The 16,002-nt window shown below is 29.4% G+C and overlaps 1 protein-coding gene across 2 annotated transcripts in view; it reads right to left on the bottom strand.

Moving 5' to 3' along the window:
* The window catches only part of LOC140434710 (uncharacterized), a 284,330-nt gene that overhangs the window by 92,466 nt on the left and 175,862 nt on the right, over positions 1-16,002 (bottom strand). For both annotated transcript variants that reach the window (XM_072523163.1, XM_072523162.1), the window contains exon 5: positions 15,279-15,545. In XM_072523163.1, coding sequence (XP_072379264.1) covers positions 15,279-15,545 — 267 coding nt within the window. The remainder of the gene's footprint in view (positions 1-15,278; positions 15,546-16,002) is intronic.

Raw genomic sequence — 16,002 nt, forward strand, 5'->3', positions numbered from 1 at the left:
GGAATTTTTCATTCTTACCAAATCTTTTTCTAATCTTCTAACACGCAAATACCGTCTTCTCTGTGATCTTGCTTTTCTTAAATCATGTCGTGACCATCAAGTCATTCCAAAATCTTTACAAGTTAAACATCACACCAAATCTTCATCAATTTCCAAAATTCTTAGAGCCACTGGTTTTTCGCTTCTTAGAAATTCAATTCATTCCACCCGACGCAACTTAGATACAACAAATTCCCAACTTCTTAAAACCTACAATGACATCCACTCTTTCAATATCCATCCATTATTATGGGACACTTTCGATCGTCTTTCTCACCAAAAAGCCCAACACATTTCTGACAACAAAACCCAAACCCAGAAACGCAAACTGGACAAACTTATCTCTCAGCAAAATCCACCGCCCGTTTCAAATCAACAACCTTCTACTGTTGTCCATAATTTCTCAGATATTCACATATCCGATTCAGCTACCAAAGCTCTGTCAAAAGGCTTCAATTTCTCTGTCACTCCTCTTTCCATTCCAACTGAGAAAATTATTTGTCAAACTGAAGAAGCTATTTCCCATCTTCCTTCCGACCAAGCCGAAGTTGCCAGACAAGATGTCGCCAGAATTATCCGTACTTCCAAACCGCCACCTTCAAATATCAGTCTTTCAGAAAGACGTGCCCTCAAAGAACTTTACAACAACCCTGACATCGTCATCCTTCCGGCCGACAAAGGTAATGCCACCGTCATTCTCAACTCTTCTAACTATTTCGATAAAATGTCCGAACTTCTGAATTCCACAGAATACAAACATGTCCCAAATGATCCAACCACATATCTAGAAAAAACGACCAAATCCATTATAAATAAGTCTACTCTATCTCCAGACCTCAAAAAATCTCTTATACCCAGAGAAAAATCATCCCGAATTCCAAAGATATACGGCCTTCCAAAAATCCATAAGCCCAATGTTCCCCTAAGACCCATCGTCAGTGCATACAACTGTCCCACTCAGAAATTGGCAAAACATCTCGCTTCATCCTTACAACCATTAGCCGAAAACGCCTCGTCCTTTGTCAAAAACTCTTTTCATTTCATTGATCTTCTGAAAAACTTTTCTATTTCGCCCTCAGACATACTAGTCAGTTTTGACATTGTCTCTTTATTCACCAACATTCCCATCGATGAAACCATTTCCATCTTGGACTCTAAACATCAAATTCCCCAAGACACATTATCTCTTATAAAACACTGCATGTCTAATACATATTTCACGTTCCAAAATCGTTTCTATCGTCAAATCAAAGGTGCCCCAATGGGATCGCCCCTCTCTCCCGTAATAGCAGATATATACATGGAACATTTCGAAACAGTAGCCTTGTCCTCGTCAAATCTCAAACCCACCTGCTGGTTACGGTACGTTGATGACACCTTTGTCATCTGGCCCCATGGTAAAGACACATTAGATCTCTTCCTCTCCCACCTGAATGGAATACATCCCAGCATTCAATTCACGATGGAAGTTGAGTCTGAAGCGTCTTTGCCATTCCTTGATGTTCTTATTCAGAAAAATCCACCTCACAGTTTTTCCTATTCCGTGTACCGGAAACCCACTCATACAAACCGCTATCTCAATGCCCAGTCACATCATCACCCCGCCCAACTTAATTCAGTCATCAACACTCTTATTTCCCGTTCCATAAGACTTAGCGACAACAATCACAGGTCATCCGAAATCAATTCAATAAGACAAACACTCCTACAAAACGGCTACCACAAAACCCAAATCAATAGAAGCATTCAAAAACTTCTAAACCCCATTCCATCCAAAAAAGAAACCTTGCCGCCGGATCAACCCAAAATCTTTCTACCTTTTATTAAAGGTGTCACTGACAAGATCAGTAGAACTCTTATCTCTCTTAATATCAAAACCATCTTCACCACTCACTCCAAATTGTCCAATCTCGTTAGATCCGTAAAAGACCAAATCCCCAATGAAGACCATGGTGTCTACGAGATAGCTTGTTCCAGTTGCCCACGTACATACGTAGGACAGACAAACCGACGAATCCATAACCGTATTTACGAACATTCTCTATCAGTCAAACATTCCGATACCACTTCAGCCCTAGCCCAACATCATATTCAGACAGGCCACAAAATAGATTTCGAAAAAGCAAAAACCATCGCTCCCATCCGCTCATTAAAAGCGAGAATCATTCGTGAAGCTATCGAAATCGAAAAACGGCCTCACAGCTTGAACACGCGCGATGACGCGAAACGATTACCGGCAACATGGCGACCCCTTCTTCAGCGACCTCCCGCCCACACCGCTCAGGCCACGTCAGTTCAGACCACGTCAGCGCATACCGTTCCCGCGCATACAGCGAGTATAAAAGCAGCCACACAGGGTAAGACCGGCTGTCACTCGACACTAGGGAGTAGGCAGATTGAGACCTCAGTGCCGAGAGACAGTTCTTGCAATATAGAACAAGATACTGGTACGTCTCGAGTGAGGGGAGTAGGCAGATTGAGACCCCGAACTCGAACCGAACCGTATCCCTCTTGATAATGGCTCCAAAATGGGTGCCGAAACGTCGAGTTTTAAATTCTCAACGCGGTTCTTCCCGAGAACTCAGTAATTTTCATATATATATATATATATATATATATATATATATATATATATATATATATATTGTTATGATGTGTTTTTTGTTTGAATGATGAGCAATGAGTATTTTTAATAATATAATATATAGGGTTTTTATCGCGGTTCTCAAAGAATTAGCTTGTAAGTACTTTTTTAAATTATCTTTATTATAACTATTATGAAACACACATATATATCTAACCTAGCCAATGTAAATTTAAAATAAACTATCTTTAAATTGATGTTCTTATAAAACTAATTAAATTCTATAGACAATGTTAAATTTAAACAAACTATCTTCAAAATTGAAATTGTTATAACACTAACTAAATTATATTAACAAAATTTTGTACCTTTCTTTCACTGAATGCCTAAATGAACTGTTTTCCACTATATATATTCTAATCACCACTGAATGTCTTCGTACTTCGGTTATCCTTGTTTTTGTGAAATTTCTTTTTCCAATTATCAGCTTCTACCAATTTAAGATATATTTTTCTTCACCAGCATTTATATACCACCAAGCAAACCAGCAAACAGCATTTATATTTATTCTTCTTTTCAATATACCAATATCCAATTATTATAAGTTGATTTATACTAATCTCCAACCATAACATAATTTAATTTCTTCCAATATACCTTTTTTAATTATATTAAACAATTGGACTATTTGTACTTGATTCACTGACTCCAACTAACTTTCATATTTCTTACTAAACTTTTCTGACTGACTTCTTGAAAATTCTGAACAATTTACTACACTAACTAAATGTGTCTACTAACTTTCATAATGAACTGGCCTGACTTCTGACTAAAAACTCCCGCTTGAATCCAAATCACGGGTATTTATATCTTTTTGGATATTCTAGAACCATCTGGTAAGAGATCATGTTCCAATTTGTTCTATTTCTTCGATATGGATGTTCTCGAAAAAATATCTGTTCCATCCACCGACATAATCATTATTCCAGAATATTCGACCGTAAACAATGGTCACACTCTGCACTCTGGAGAATTCGTTAATGTTCCATTGATAATTTTGTTGACATTTAGGCTTTTCAGATCAGAATAAACATTTAAATCATTAAATATATATAAATTAAACATTTTAAACTAACATTATTATTATAACCCCACTTATATTCGTATTATGATTAATTTCTATCTGTCAATTTACTGTATAGTTGGTTGCCTATGCACATGGCTCACTTAAATATATTTACAATATTAAAATACAACTTTTTACACTTATTATATGCTAATTTATTAAAAATGCCCTCACATAAATATATTTTTATTAAATTCTCTAGTATATAACTTATTTAAAATAATCAAATACTTTTTTATATCTAATATTATGTAGTATATAACTTATAAATTAATTTTTTTAAACAATATCATTTCAAACACCCCAAAATTAAATTTAAAATAAATAATTTACTTATTATTTTTTTAAATATTAATTTTCTTATCCACATACCTTAGTAATTATAATAAATGAAATAATTTAATTTCATATTTTAATTGTTCTATCAAATACATCCCTGTTCGCTGTCTATGTCAAACTGTCATGTCAAATAAAGTTTGTGTGTTGTTTTATTGTGTTTACATTTTACAATGGATGTTAAGATACAAATCTAGGAATTATTTCCATTCAACAGGCTTTCATCCATATAAATTGGTAAGTTTTATACTTTATTATATTAGAAAGACATTTATAAAATCAATTTTGTATCTAACCCCCAAATTATGATTTTTAGGGTACAAAATAATTTCCATATATACAAAATTCAACAAGTATGATGTCAAATTGATTCACAACAAAGAAATCTACCGTCTATGTATGAAATGGATCTATCAGTAAGTTATTAGTGTTATTATATTTGTGTTAAAGGTATAGAAAACATTATTCAATCTCTTCATGATATTGAAAAATGTCATTAATATGAAACATGCCTCTTAGTCTGTTCTCTGCATCTATTAACACATAACTATTTAGTCCATTCTGATTTTCAATTCTATATGGACCTTCAAACATTGGTTGTAATTTCTTACAACGATTTTCTTTAACATTACTTTTTCTAAGTGAACGAATTAACACTTGGTCTCCTTTTTGAAATGTGATTGGTTTTTTTATATTTCGATTTTGTCTTCTGATATATTTTTCAGCTTTCCTCCTAATTCGGTTATTCACTTTCTGCATTACTTGTTCTAACATATCCTGATTATATTCACTAATCCACTTTCTGTTTCCTATATGGCCAAACATTAAATATTCTGGTACTTCCTCTGTATTCAAATTATGTGTATTATTTAAAAAATATTCTACTTGTGGTATATGTTGCTGCCAAGTTTCATGTTGGTTTTGGCACAGTATCCTTAAATATTTTATAACTTCTTTAATATATCTTTCTGCAGGATTTGCCTGAGGATGTCTGATACTTGTAAAATGAATGTTGATTCCCTTTTTCTCACAAAATGTCCGAAATTTTTGGTTGGTCAAATATGTAGCATTATCTATTATGCAATTTCTAAATGGTCCTATTTCTTCGAAAAATTGATTAATATATAATTTTAATGTTTTAACATTTGTTCTAAAGCAGGGATATAGTTTAATAAATTTTGTATATAAATCAACTATCACTAGTATATGCTTTTTTTCCTGTTGGACTGAGAACTAAATTTGAAATAAAATCCATGGAAACTGTATTTAGTTTTTCATATACAACATTAGATTTATATGTGTTCTGGTTTTTGAAATTCTTTTCTTTGTTTAGTTGACATATTGGGCATTGGGTAGTAATTTCTTTTGCTATACTTATGTCATTCTTTGCAAAATAATTGTCCCTAAATAGCATCCATAGCTTTCTTGAACCAATATGCATATAATTGTTATGTAAATTTTTCAATATTTTCTTTGCTAAAGTTCTAGTTATTACATATACTTCTATGCCATTTATTATTTTATAATATACCCCATCTTTCCTAAGGACTTTTTGTTTTTCACTCAAATTGATCTGATCTCTTATAATTTCTTCTTTAGAATATAATCCAGTATTTCTACTAATTGATTTAATCCAATTTTTATTGTTCGCTGCCCTTTTTGTGGTATATTTTCTAACCTTGATAAAGCATCTGCCACTATATTGGATTTTCCAGAAATGTATTTAATTTCAAAGCAGTATTCACTAAGTATTAGACTCCACCGATGTATTCTACTGTTTCCATATTTGTTATTTAATATAGACGTTAAAGCTTGGTGATCTGTTTCTATTGTAAATTCATTACCCAACAAATAAAATCTTAATTTTGTGACACAGTGTATTATACTTGCTAGTTCTAATTCTGAAACTGAGTAACCCTTTTCATGTGGCTTTGTAATTCTTGAAATGAATTGTATTGGGTATTCGACCCCATCATGTATTTGTAATAATACCCCTGATAATCTCTCTATTGATGCATCTGTTCTTAATATGAATGGCTGTGTGTAGTCAGGATAGTATATTTTCAAATTCGACAGAAAAATGTTTTAATTTCTTGGAATGCTAGTTCTCTTCTCTGATCCCATCTCCATTTTACACCTTTTCTCAGTAGTTCAAGTAATGGAATTTCTTTTATACTTAGATCTGGTATCATCCTTTTATAATAATTAATTATTCCAATAAATCCTCTTAAAGTTCTTAAATTGTGTGGTGTTTTATATTCCTGAATGACTCGTGTCCGTTCTGGATCCATTTCGATTCCCTTAGTGTTAAGTTTATAACCTAGATATATTACTTCTTTTTGAAAAAATGTACATTTTTCTTGATTTATTTTAAGTCCAACTTTGTCTAATCTATTTATTATAATTTTTAGGTGTTTCTCATGATCTTCAGCCGTTTTAGAAAAAATTAATATATCATCAATGTAGTGAATTACAAAATGTTCATATTGATCCAAAATATCATGAAGACATCTACATAGAGCACTGCAAGATGATTGAAGTCCAAATGGTACTACTTTGAATTGATACACTACTCCATCTATCTGAAATCCTGTATACTGTCTACTTTTTCTTTCTAGAGGTATTAACCAAAAGCTATGCTGTAAATCAATTTTAGTGAAAAATGACATTCCTGTAATTCTTCCTAGTATTCCATCTATACTCATTGGTGCTTCAAATTGCTTTTCAGTGATCTTGTTAATATTCCTTGCATCCAAACATAACCTGATTTCACCTGATCTTTTACGCACTACTACTATAGGGTTGATAAAACGTGTATCTGCCTTCTCAATGATTCCATCTTCTAACATATTATTAATTGTTTTGTTTACTTCTTCTCTGTATTTATATGGTATTGGGTATGATTTTGTTTTAAAATCTTTTTCTTCTTTAACTTTTATACTATGGATATAATTTTGTGCAATTCTATTTTCTTTATTGACAAGTCCCTTGTGTTGCTGCAATATGGAAATGACTATTGATTTATATTCTTCAGGGCAATTTAAAACTTTTATCATATTTTCTTCTTTACAAATAAAATTATTCTTCATTATGTACTCATTATTCCTTGCTTCCAATTTTACGCACTCCGCCTCGTAGGCATCCATCTGCTTAAAATTTCCATTCCTTAAATATTCACTACAATAATTATTCTTTACATTCTTTTGGGACATTTCCCTATCATCAAAATACATTTCTTCTTTATAAACATCATTATTTTCTTTTAATAATATCCTATCAACTCTTATTCCTTCTTCTACCTCATCTTTCTGCATAAATTTAATTATTTGCCCTTCCAAAGTTACCATTTTTTCTTCAAAATCTATCTTTACTTTCTTTTTTTTCAATTCATCATTTCCCATTAATATATCAACACATAAATCCTTGACAATAAATCCTTGCATATTAATTTCTTTATTAAGAATATTAATTTTAAAATTGGCTAGTTTATCAATTTCACCCAACTTCTTATTATTTGCACCAATAATTTTAATTTTTGGAATCTTTATTATATCTGATAGTTTTATTGTATTAAAAATAAAATTCTCCGAGACTAAAGTACTTTCTGAACCAGTATCTATCATAATTTTAATCATTTTATTTTTGGCCAAAGCATTTATATAAATTAAATTAATAGATTCAATAATTTTATCTTCATCTAGAGAAATAAATTCAGAAGGTTTTTCATAATAGCAATGGCCTAACTTGTAATTCAGAAAGTTTACTGCACAAAATTTTGATTATTAGAATTGTCAGATTGTATCTGACCACTTGGATCTGATGTCCTATGTCTTTCCCTACTATGACTTCTACTCACATTTTCTTGCCTTGTACTATTTCGTTCCCTGTCTTCGCAGCTTCTATTCCTTCGAACACAATTTACCTGTCTGTTATAGTTAGGTCGCTCTGTATTTCTTCTATTGTTAAAATCTTGTCTATTATTATTAGTACTGTTATTAAAATGTTGTCTATTATAATTAGTATTATTAATAAAATTTTGTCTATTATAACTAGTATTATTATTAAAGTTCTGTCTATTTGGATTACTGTTATTATTATTAAAATTTTGTAAACTATCACCATACCTAGTATTATTGTTATATGATTGTCTATATTGTTGATTATCATTTTTATTATATTGAAAGTTATTATTGTTTTTTCTGTTGTTATTATTACTTGTCATATTGCCTCTTTGTATTCTTTGAATAAAATTAATAAAACTATCTATTGTTTGAATATTTTGTACAGTTACGGTTTGCACAACATCAGCATCAAAATGTCTAGATACATTTAAGACTGTTTCATCCTCTCTAAGTGGTGGTTCTAAATAGTTTGCAACTGTTATCAATTTCAATGCATAATCTACCATATTTGATTTTAAATTTTGATTATACTTTCCAAAATATAGAATTTCTCTAAACTTGGCTTGCTCTAATTCACCCCAATAATAATTTAAAAATTTATTTTCAAATGTTTGAAAATTATCTAAATCATTCTCAATACTAGCAAACCAAGTTGCTGCATTGTCATTTAATATCATTCTAATATAATCTTTAATATCATTAATATTATTCACCAATCTTAATTTATGTTTTAAACTATTTATGTATACTCTAGGATGCAAATTTTTTATATTACCAGAGAATTTAATCCCAGTCTCATTTGTTAAATTTAAGTAAGGTCTCCCTATGTCTCTCATTTGTGAAATATCATCTATTCTCTGTTCCACATTTCTTATTTGATTACTATTTATTTGGATATTTTTTTGTATATCGTCTAATTTTTCTTCTGTGTTTCTCCTGTCTTCGTTAATTTTTACTTCTAAGTTACATTTCTGTAACTCTATTTTCTGTTCTATATCTATCTTATTATCTTGAATAATCCTCTTTACTTCTGTCCTCTCATTTTCTATCCTTTTCTTGTAGTCATTCCGTATAATTTTTATTTCATTTGCTACTTTTTTCTCTGCAGCTTCAAGTTTTTTATCCATTTGTTTTTCTATTTGCTTTACAATTTTATTATTATTATCTTCTATTTTCTTTTCTAATTTTCTATAATTCTCTTCCATTTTTTTCGTGTTCTCTTCCATTTTTTTCGTATTCTCTTCCATTTTCTTCGTATTCTCTTCCATTTTCTGTTCCATTTTCTTCATGTCTTCTTTGACTTCTTTTGAATTCTCTTCTATTGTCTTGTTCATCTGCATCATTAATGACATCAAAGCTGCCATATTGACATTTTCCTCTCTTTCTGGATTCATTTCTGCAGTATCTTGTGGAACTTGAACTAAACTCTCATCTTGTATAGGTTGTGTTTCTACTTCCACATCTTCTTCATTATTTTTGCTTCTTGTACCTTTCTTTCCTTGAGACATTTTGAGACTTTACTTGTTCAAATATAATTAAAATTAAAATCTATACTTTTTCTTTCTACTGATAATTAATTTAATTATATGAGAGCACTTATCTTCCCAAACTAATTCTTTTAAATAGAGAGCCACCGCGTTGGGTGCCAAATTGTTATGATGTGTTTTTTGTTTGAATGATGAGCAATGAGTATTTTTAATAATATAATATATAGGGTTTTTATCGCGGTTCTCAAAGAATTAGCTTGTAAGTACTTTTTTAAATTATCTTTATTATAACTATTATGAAACACACATATATATCTAACCTAGCCAATGTAAATTTAAAATAAACTATCTTTAAATTGATGTTCTTATAAAACCAATTAAATTCTATAGACAATGTTAAATTTAAACAAACTATCTTCAAAATTGAAATTGTTATAACACTAACTAAATTATATTAACAAAATTTTGTACCTTTCTTTCACTGAATGCCTAAATGAACTGTTTTCCACTATATATATTCTAATCACCACTGAATGTCTTCGTACTTCGGTTATCCTTGTTTTTGTGAAATTTCTTTTTCCAATTATCAGCTTCTACCAATTTAAGATATATTTTTCTTCACCAGCATTTATATACCACCAAGCAAACCAGCAAACAGCATTTATATTTATTCTTCTTTTCAATATACCAATATCCAATTATTACAAGTTGATTTATACTAATCTCCAACCATAACATAATTTAATTTCTTCCAATATACCTTTTTTAATTATATTAAACAATTGGACTATTTGTACTTGATTCACTGACTCCAACTAACTTTCATATTTCTTACTAAACTTTTCTGACTGACTTCTTGAAAATTCTGAACAATTTACTAAACTAACTAAATGTGTCTACTAACTTTCATAATGAACTGGCCTGACTTCTGACTAAAAACTCCCGCTTGAATCCAAATCACGGGTATTTATATCTTTTTGGATATTCTAGAACCATCTGGTAAGAGATCATGTTCCAATTTGTTCTATTTCTTCGATATGGATGTTCTCGAAAAAATATCTGTTCCATCCACCGACATAATCATTATTCCAGAATATTCGACCGTAAACAATGGTCACACTCTGCACTCTGGAGAATTCGTTAATGTTCCATTGATAATTTTGTTGACATTTAGGCTTTTCAGATCAGAATAAACATTTAAATCATTAAATATATATAAATTAAACATTTTAAACTAACATTATTATTATAACCCCACTTATATTCGTATTATGATTAATTTCTATCTGTCAATTTACTGTATAGTTGGTTGCCTATGCACATGGCTCACTTAAATATATTTACAACATTAAAATACAACTTTTTACACTTATTATATGCTAATTTATTAAAAATGCCCTCACATAAATATATTTTTATTAAATTCTCTAGTATATAACTTATTTAAAATAATCAAATACTTTTTTATATCTAATATTATGTAGTATATAACTTATAAATTAATTTTTTTAAACAATATCATTTCAATATATATATATATATATATATATATATATATATATATATATATATATTATAGTAGGATTTGACAAAATAACAGAATAATTTGATTTTACATCAAACATTTTACGTTTTGTACTAAATTAAAGTTATTATCAAAATATTTTGTTTACAAACCAAACTAAGAAATAATTAAACTAAATAACATTAAACTTTTTGTCAAAGTAAGTAATACTAAAGTAATAATATTACAATATATATATATATATATATATATATATACAGGGTGGTCCTTAAGTAATTGTACAAACGAAAACCGTAAATTCTACACTTTAAAATATTACGATTTAAGCCAACTTGCTTTAATAAAATGTTGATATTAAGAAAGATACAGGGTGTTAAAGTGCAAATTTAAAATTCTATTTTTCGCTATAACTTTCATGTTTGTAAACATTTATGCATAAAAATTTACAACTGGGTATTTTTAAATATGAGAAATTATAATTTATTGCACACTTTGATGTAGCTTATTGAGGGCGCCATATATGCCACATATGTGGCATACATTTGCACTTAACTTTTTTGCTGTTTGAGTTACCTGTATTTTTGATAAAAAATATTAAAGACACATTATTTTAACAAAAAAAAGGTATACTTCTTAATAACTTCAAAACTTAACAGTTTTCGTGATAATCGCATTTTACAAATCAGCTGCATAATTCTGATTTAAGGCAATTACTCCAAGCAACGAAGGAAAAATAGACAAAAACATTAATAAATCTAAATTTTGGTATAAAATACCTTTAACTAAAGTCAATAGTTAACGAAATATTAAATAAAATAAATATATCAGCATCATAATTGATAATATGATTTCACAAAAACGGAATAATAGGGATTTTACATAAAACATTTTACGTTTTATGTTAAATTAAAGTCATAATCAAAACATTTTGTTTACAAACCAAATTAAGAAATAGTTAAACTAAATAACATAACTTTTTGTCAACGTAAGTGTTCGATATGTCCACCATTTTCTTTAATTCATTTGTCAATATATTACATAAAAAATTGGCTCATGTTAAATAGCATCATTGGTTCTAAAGAAACTGCTGCAGTATTTATTTCTTCCCATAGTTAGTTGCGAATGTTTATGGGATTTTTATAGACACGTTGTTTTAATACGCCCCATACACCAAAATCGAGCGGATTAAATTCTGGGCTACGTGGTGGCTATAATGCATAATGGATGAATATATTCTTTTGGATACATATCCAAACCTTATGGTATATTATGGAACTACATCTTATTTGTAGCAGAGGTTAAACTGTGATGTATTTGATTCATTGGTTACTTATATAAACACGGAATAACCTATAAATGTCATTACTTATTTATATGATTACGTTACAGCTTACGAGTAACTATAATTACATCTCGAACACATGGTCTATTATGATTAACTAACGAACTAATATTATGCTGAACTAAATTACCTGTTTGTTTATTATATCTATAACAATATCGGTTATTAGGCCAACGATGATGTTTTTGTCAAAATGCTGAGTCTTTAAGGTTAGATTGGTAGCAAAAGTATTATGAAACAAGACACATATGTGTTATTCAATACCTGGGCTTTATGAATGAATGATAAGTATTCTTTTGGGATTTTTTATAAATTAAATAATTATATATTATAATTATAAATAATTATATCAATATCTCACCACATTGCAAAAGAATATGACTGCCACGATAAATCCAACGTTCGGAACAGTTATATTTAAGTATGTTCTCACTGCCTTCTCTCTAGAATGTGGTGGTGTACCATCTTACATAAAACACATATTTTGGGTTTTTAGCATTTTACAATAGGGAAAAAGTAATACAACTCCAGTAGATATAGAAACTTAAGAAGCGATATAAAAGGGAAAATGTAAACATGATGACGGCCAACGTCTGAATACGGACACGGCACCTAAAGAAGAAGATGAAGAATATTTTCATAAGACATTTAGCAGCCATAACAAAAATTTTTTAATGTTACATTATCATCTTTGAGTTGTTGTAATAAGAATAAACTGTGAATTATGCTTATCTACAGGTATTCAGTGCTTCACCGCACAAATATTACAACTAAGAATTATTATGCAGCTGACTTATAAAATGCGAATATCTCGAAAACGGTTAAATTTTAAGGTTATCAACAAGTATACCTTTTCCTTGTAAAAATAATGTATCTTTAATATTTTTTAACACAAATAGAGCTAACTTTAAGAGCAAAAAAGTTAAGCGCAAATCTATGCCACACATGTGGCATATGTGGCGCCTTCTATCAGTTACATTAAAGTTTGTATAAAATTATAATTTATCCTGCTCGAAAGCATCCAATTATAAATTTTTGTCCAAAAATATTTACAAACGTACAAGTTATAGCGAAAAATAGAATTTTAAATTTCCACTTTAACACCCTGTATCTTTCTTAATATTAACATTTTATTAAAGTAAGTTGGCTTAAATCGTAATATTTTAAAGTGTAGAATTTACGGTTTTCGTTTGTACAATTACTTAAGGACCACCCTGTATATATATATATATATATATATATATATATATATATATATATATATATATATATATATATATATATATAAGAAAAAACAAGTACTTGTGACTCGTTTGGAAAAAATATATAAATATGTTTTTTATGGGTTGGTAAATAACTTTTATTGACTCCAACCCATAAAAAACATATATATATATATATATATATATATATATATATATATATATATATATATATATATATATATATATATATATATATACATAACCTACACCAAACATTAATTTCCCATATACTTAGTTTAAAAGCGAGTTTTCCTTAAAGAGTGCGGATTTTCCACTGACCAGTAATGGAAGTTACGACGATTTACAATTCCTTTATTGTGGATATGAGCATCATCATTTTACGAAATTCTAGTTAAAAAGATATGCGTGGCTTGCATTATCACTTGCGTTATGGCGATGAATATTGCAATTCATGAACCAAACAGTTTAAATGGATGGTAATAGTGGTTTTATAACATCCTTTTAAGTGTACTTAAAGACACTCAAGTTTCTACAGCAATGAGCATTATGGACACAAGTGGATTAATCTTTACACATGCTAAAACATTCACCAAGTTTTGTTCGGTCTGTATTGGTATGACATGATCTCCATATTTACTGTTCGGAAATAACCCTTATCGTATCTTCTCCTCAACTATAGCAAAAGTTACGCAAGACGGTGTTCTTCTTTTAGGAAAGCGTTTCGTGTACAAGGTTTGAGCATTTAGAAAATTTCCCTATATTCGTTATATGTACATCAACAATATATCTACGTCTTCGTTAGGTGTGAATGGAAAAGGCATTTTTACTACTGTGTTAACTAATGATATTTCAAAATTCTGTTTTAAAACTACAATAAATGAATTCAATTTATGTGCGAACAGAAAAAATGACATTAGCTATTACTATTTGTAGTTGTCTAAAAACGATTTAAATAAAATCTCAAGGATAACTTGCTGTTCATTGTAGAAACTATAAAAATATGCTAGTTTCAGGTTAATTTTAAAACGATAAATGCCCCAATAAATTGATAATTTAACGTATTTATTAACATTAATACCCTCATTTTGGTACACCGTTAACTTTGGGATAAAAAAGCCTTTCGTTTGGCGTAACCTTCATTTCCATGATCCATTTATTTTTTTTTTCATTCTAATGACGTCACAGCACCCGTAATGAAGTGATAGATCGCATGTATATATCAATCGATAATATTGTAGGTTCAATTAACATTTCCGAATTTTCAAATAATAACATTTATTAGTTCCTGAATTATAGGCTATTAAAAACATCACTACCGGAGCAATCGTTTCCCAATTTAACATGCTCCTTTTCTAACTTGGAAGCACCATACTGAAGACGACCAATAGTCAGAAATACATTATATATGGCTGCCTTCCATCTTATACACATATTTAATTATTTTTTTTTGCCTTTATTACGAGCTATACCGATACCTACTAACTTTATTTGTTATTAACCTTTTCTTTATAGAATATATATATATATATATATATATATATATATATATATATATATATAGTTTAAGGATTTCTCAGTGGATATAAAATATATCTCTAATTGTTTATACTGCACAACAGTAAAACACTAATATCAACAAAAATAGAAACACATAAAGGTTTATTTTAAACTAAAACTATGAAATACAAATTATATAAAACTATCAACTCACCTTTATATTCTTTATCAGCTGGTTCCTGTTTAATGGGTATATGATTTTCTGCAGTTTGCGTAACAGTCAATGTGGTATGGGTAGGATCTAATCGAACCGTAGATGTCGAGATTTTGCCATATAAAGAATTTGAGTAAAAACAACCTGTATTATGATATCCATTTGTGTATATACCATCCAAATTTGTACTAGAATTATACGGAGAATTGTAGTTCGATAGTTTACTGTTGTGATTAAGGTTTGTAGGGACTACTTCCGATTTTAAACCTAAAAAAGTTAAAATTAAATTTGAATGCATTCCTAGTTATCAATATTTAATAAATCTAAATATGTAACGCGCATAAAACGTCAAGATAGAGCAAATCTGACACCGGATTCGTGATCAGCATGCAAAATTAACTGCTAAATGATATCCATGTCGACATTTGATGAACTAAAAATTGCATTCCGGTTTTGAGGTCGACTTCCATAATCACTTTTTTTTACTTGCATTATTATTGATGAATGTTATGTATATTCTTGCTTATATTGTTTATATTGATCTCTTAATTTTTCTTGCAAAATAAAAATTTTATTTAAAAAACTCGATGTCAAGTTGGTCCGCTAGTTTTAACTATTTTAACTTATATCTAATGAAACAGAGTCCTAAGGGAATCTGATGTCATAAAACCACGAGAATTGTATTCAAAACTCGATTTATACTAAAAAGTACAATCAAAGTAAA

This window comes from Diabrotica undecimpunctata, chromosome 2 (genome assembly GCF_040954645.1).
Source record: "Diabrotica undecimpunctata isolate CICGRU chromosome 2, icDiaUnde3, whole genome shotgun sequence".
In the NCBI taxonomy this organism is placed as follows: Eukaryota; Metazoa; Arthropoda; class Insecta; order Coleoptera; family Chrysomelidae; genus Diabrotica; species Diabrotica undecimpunctata.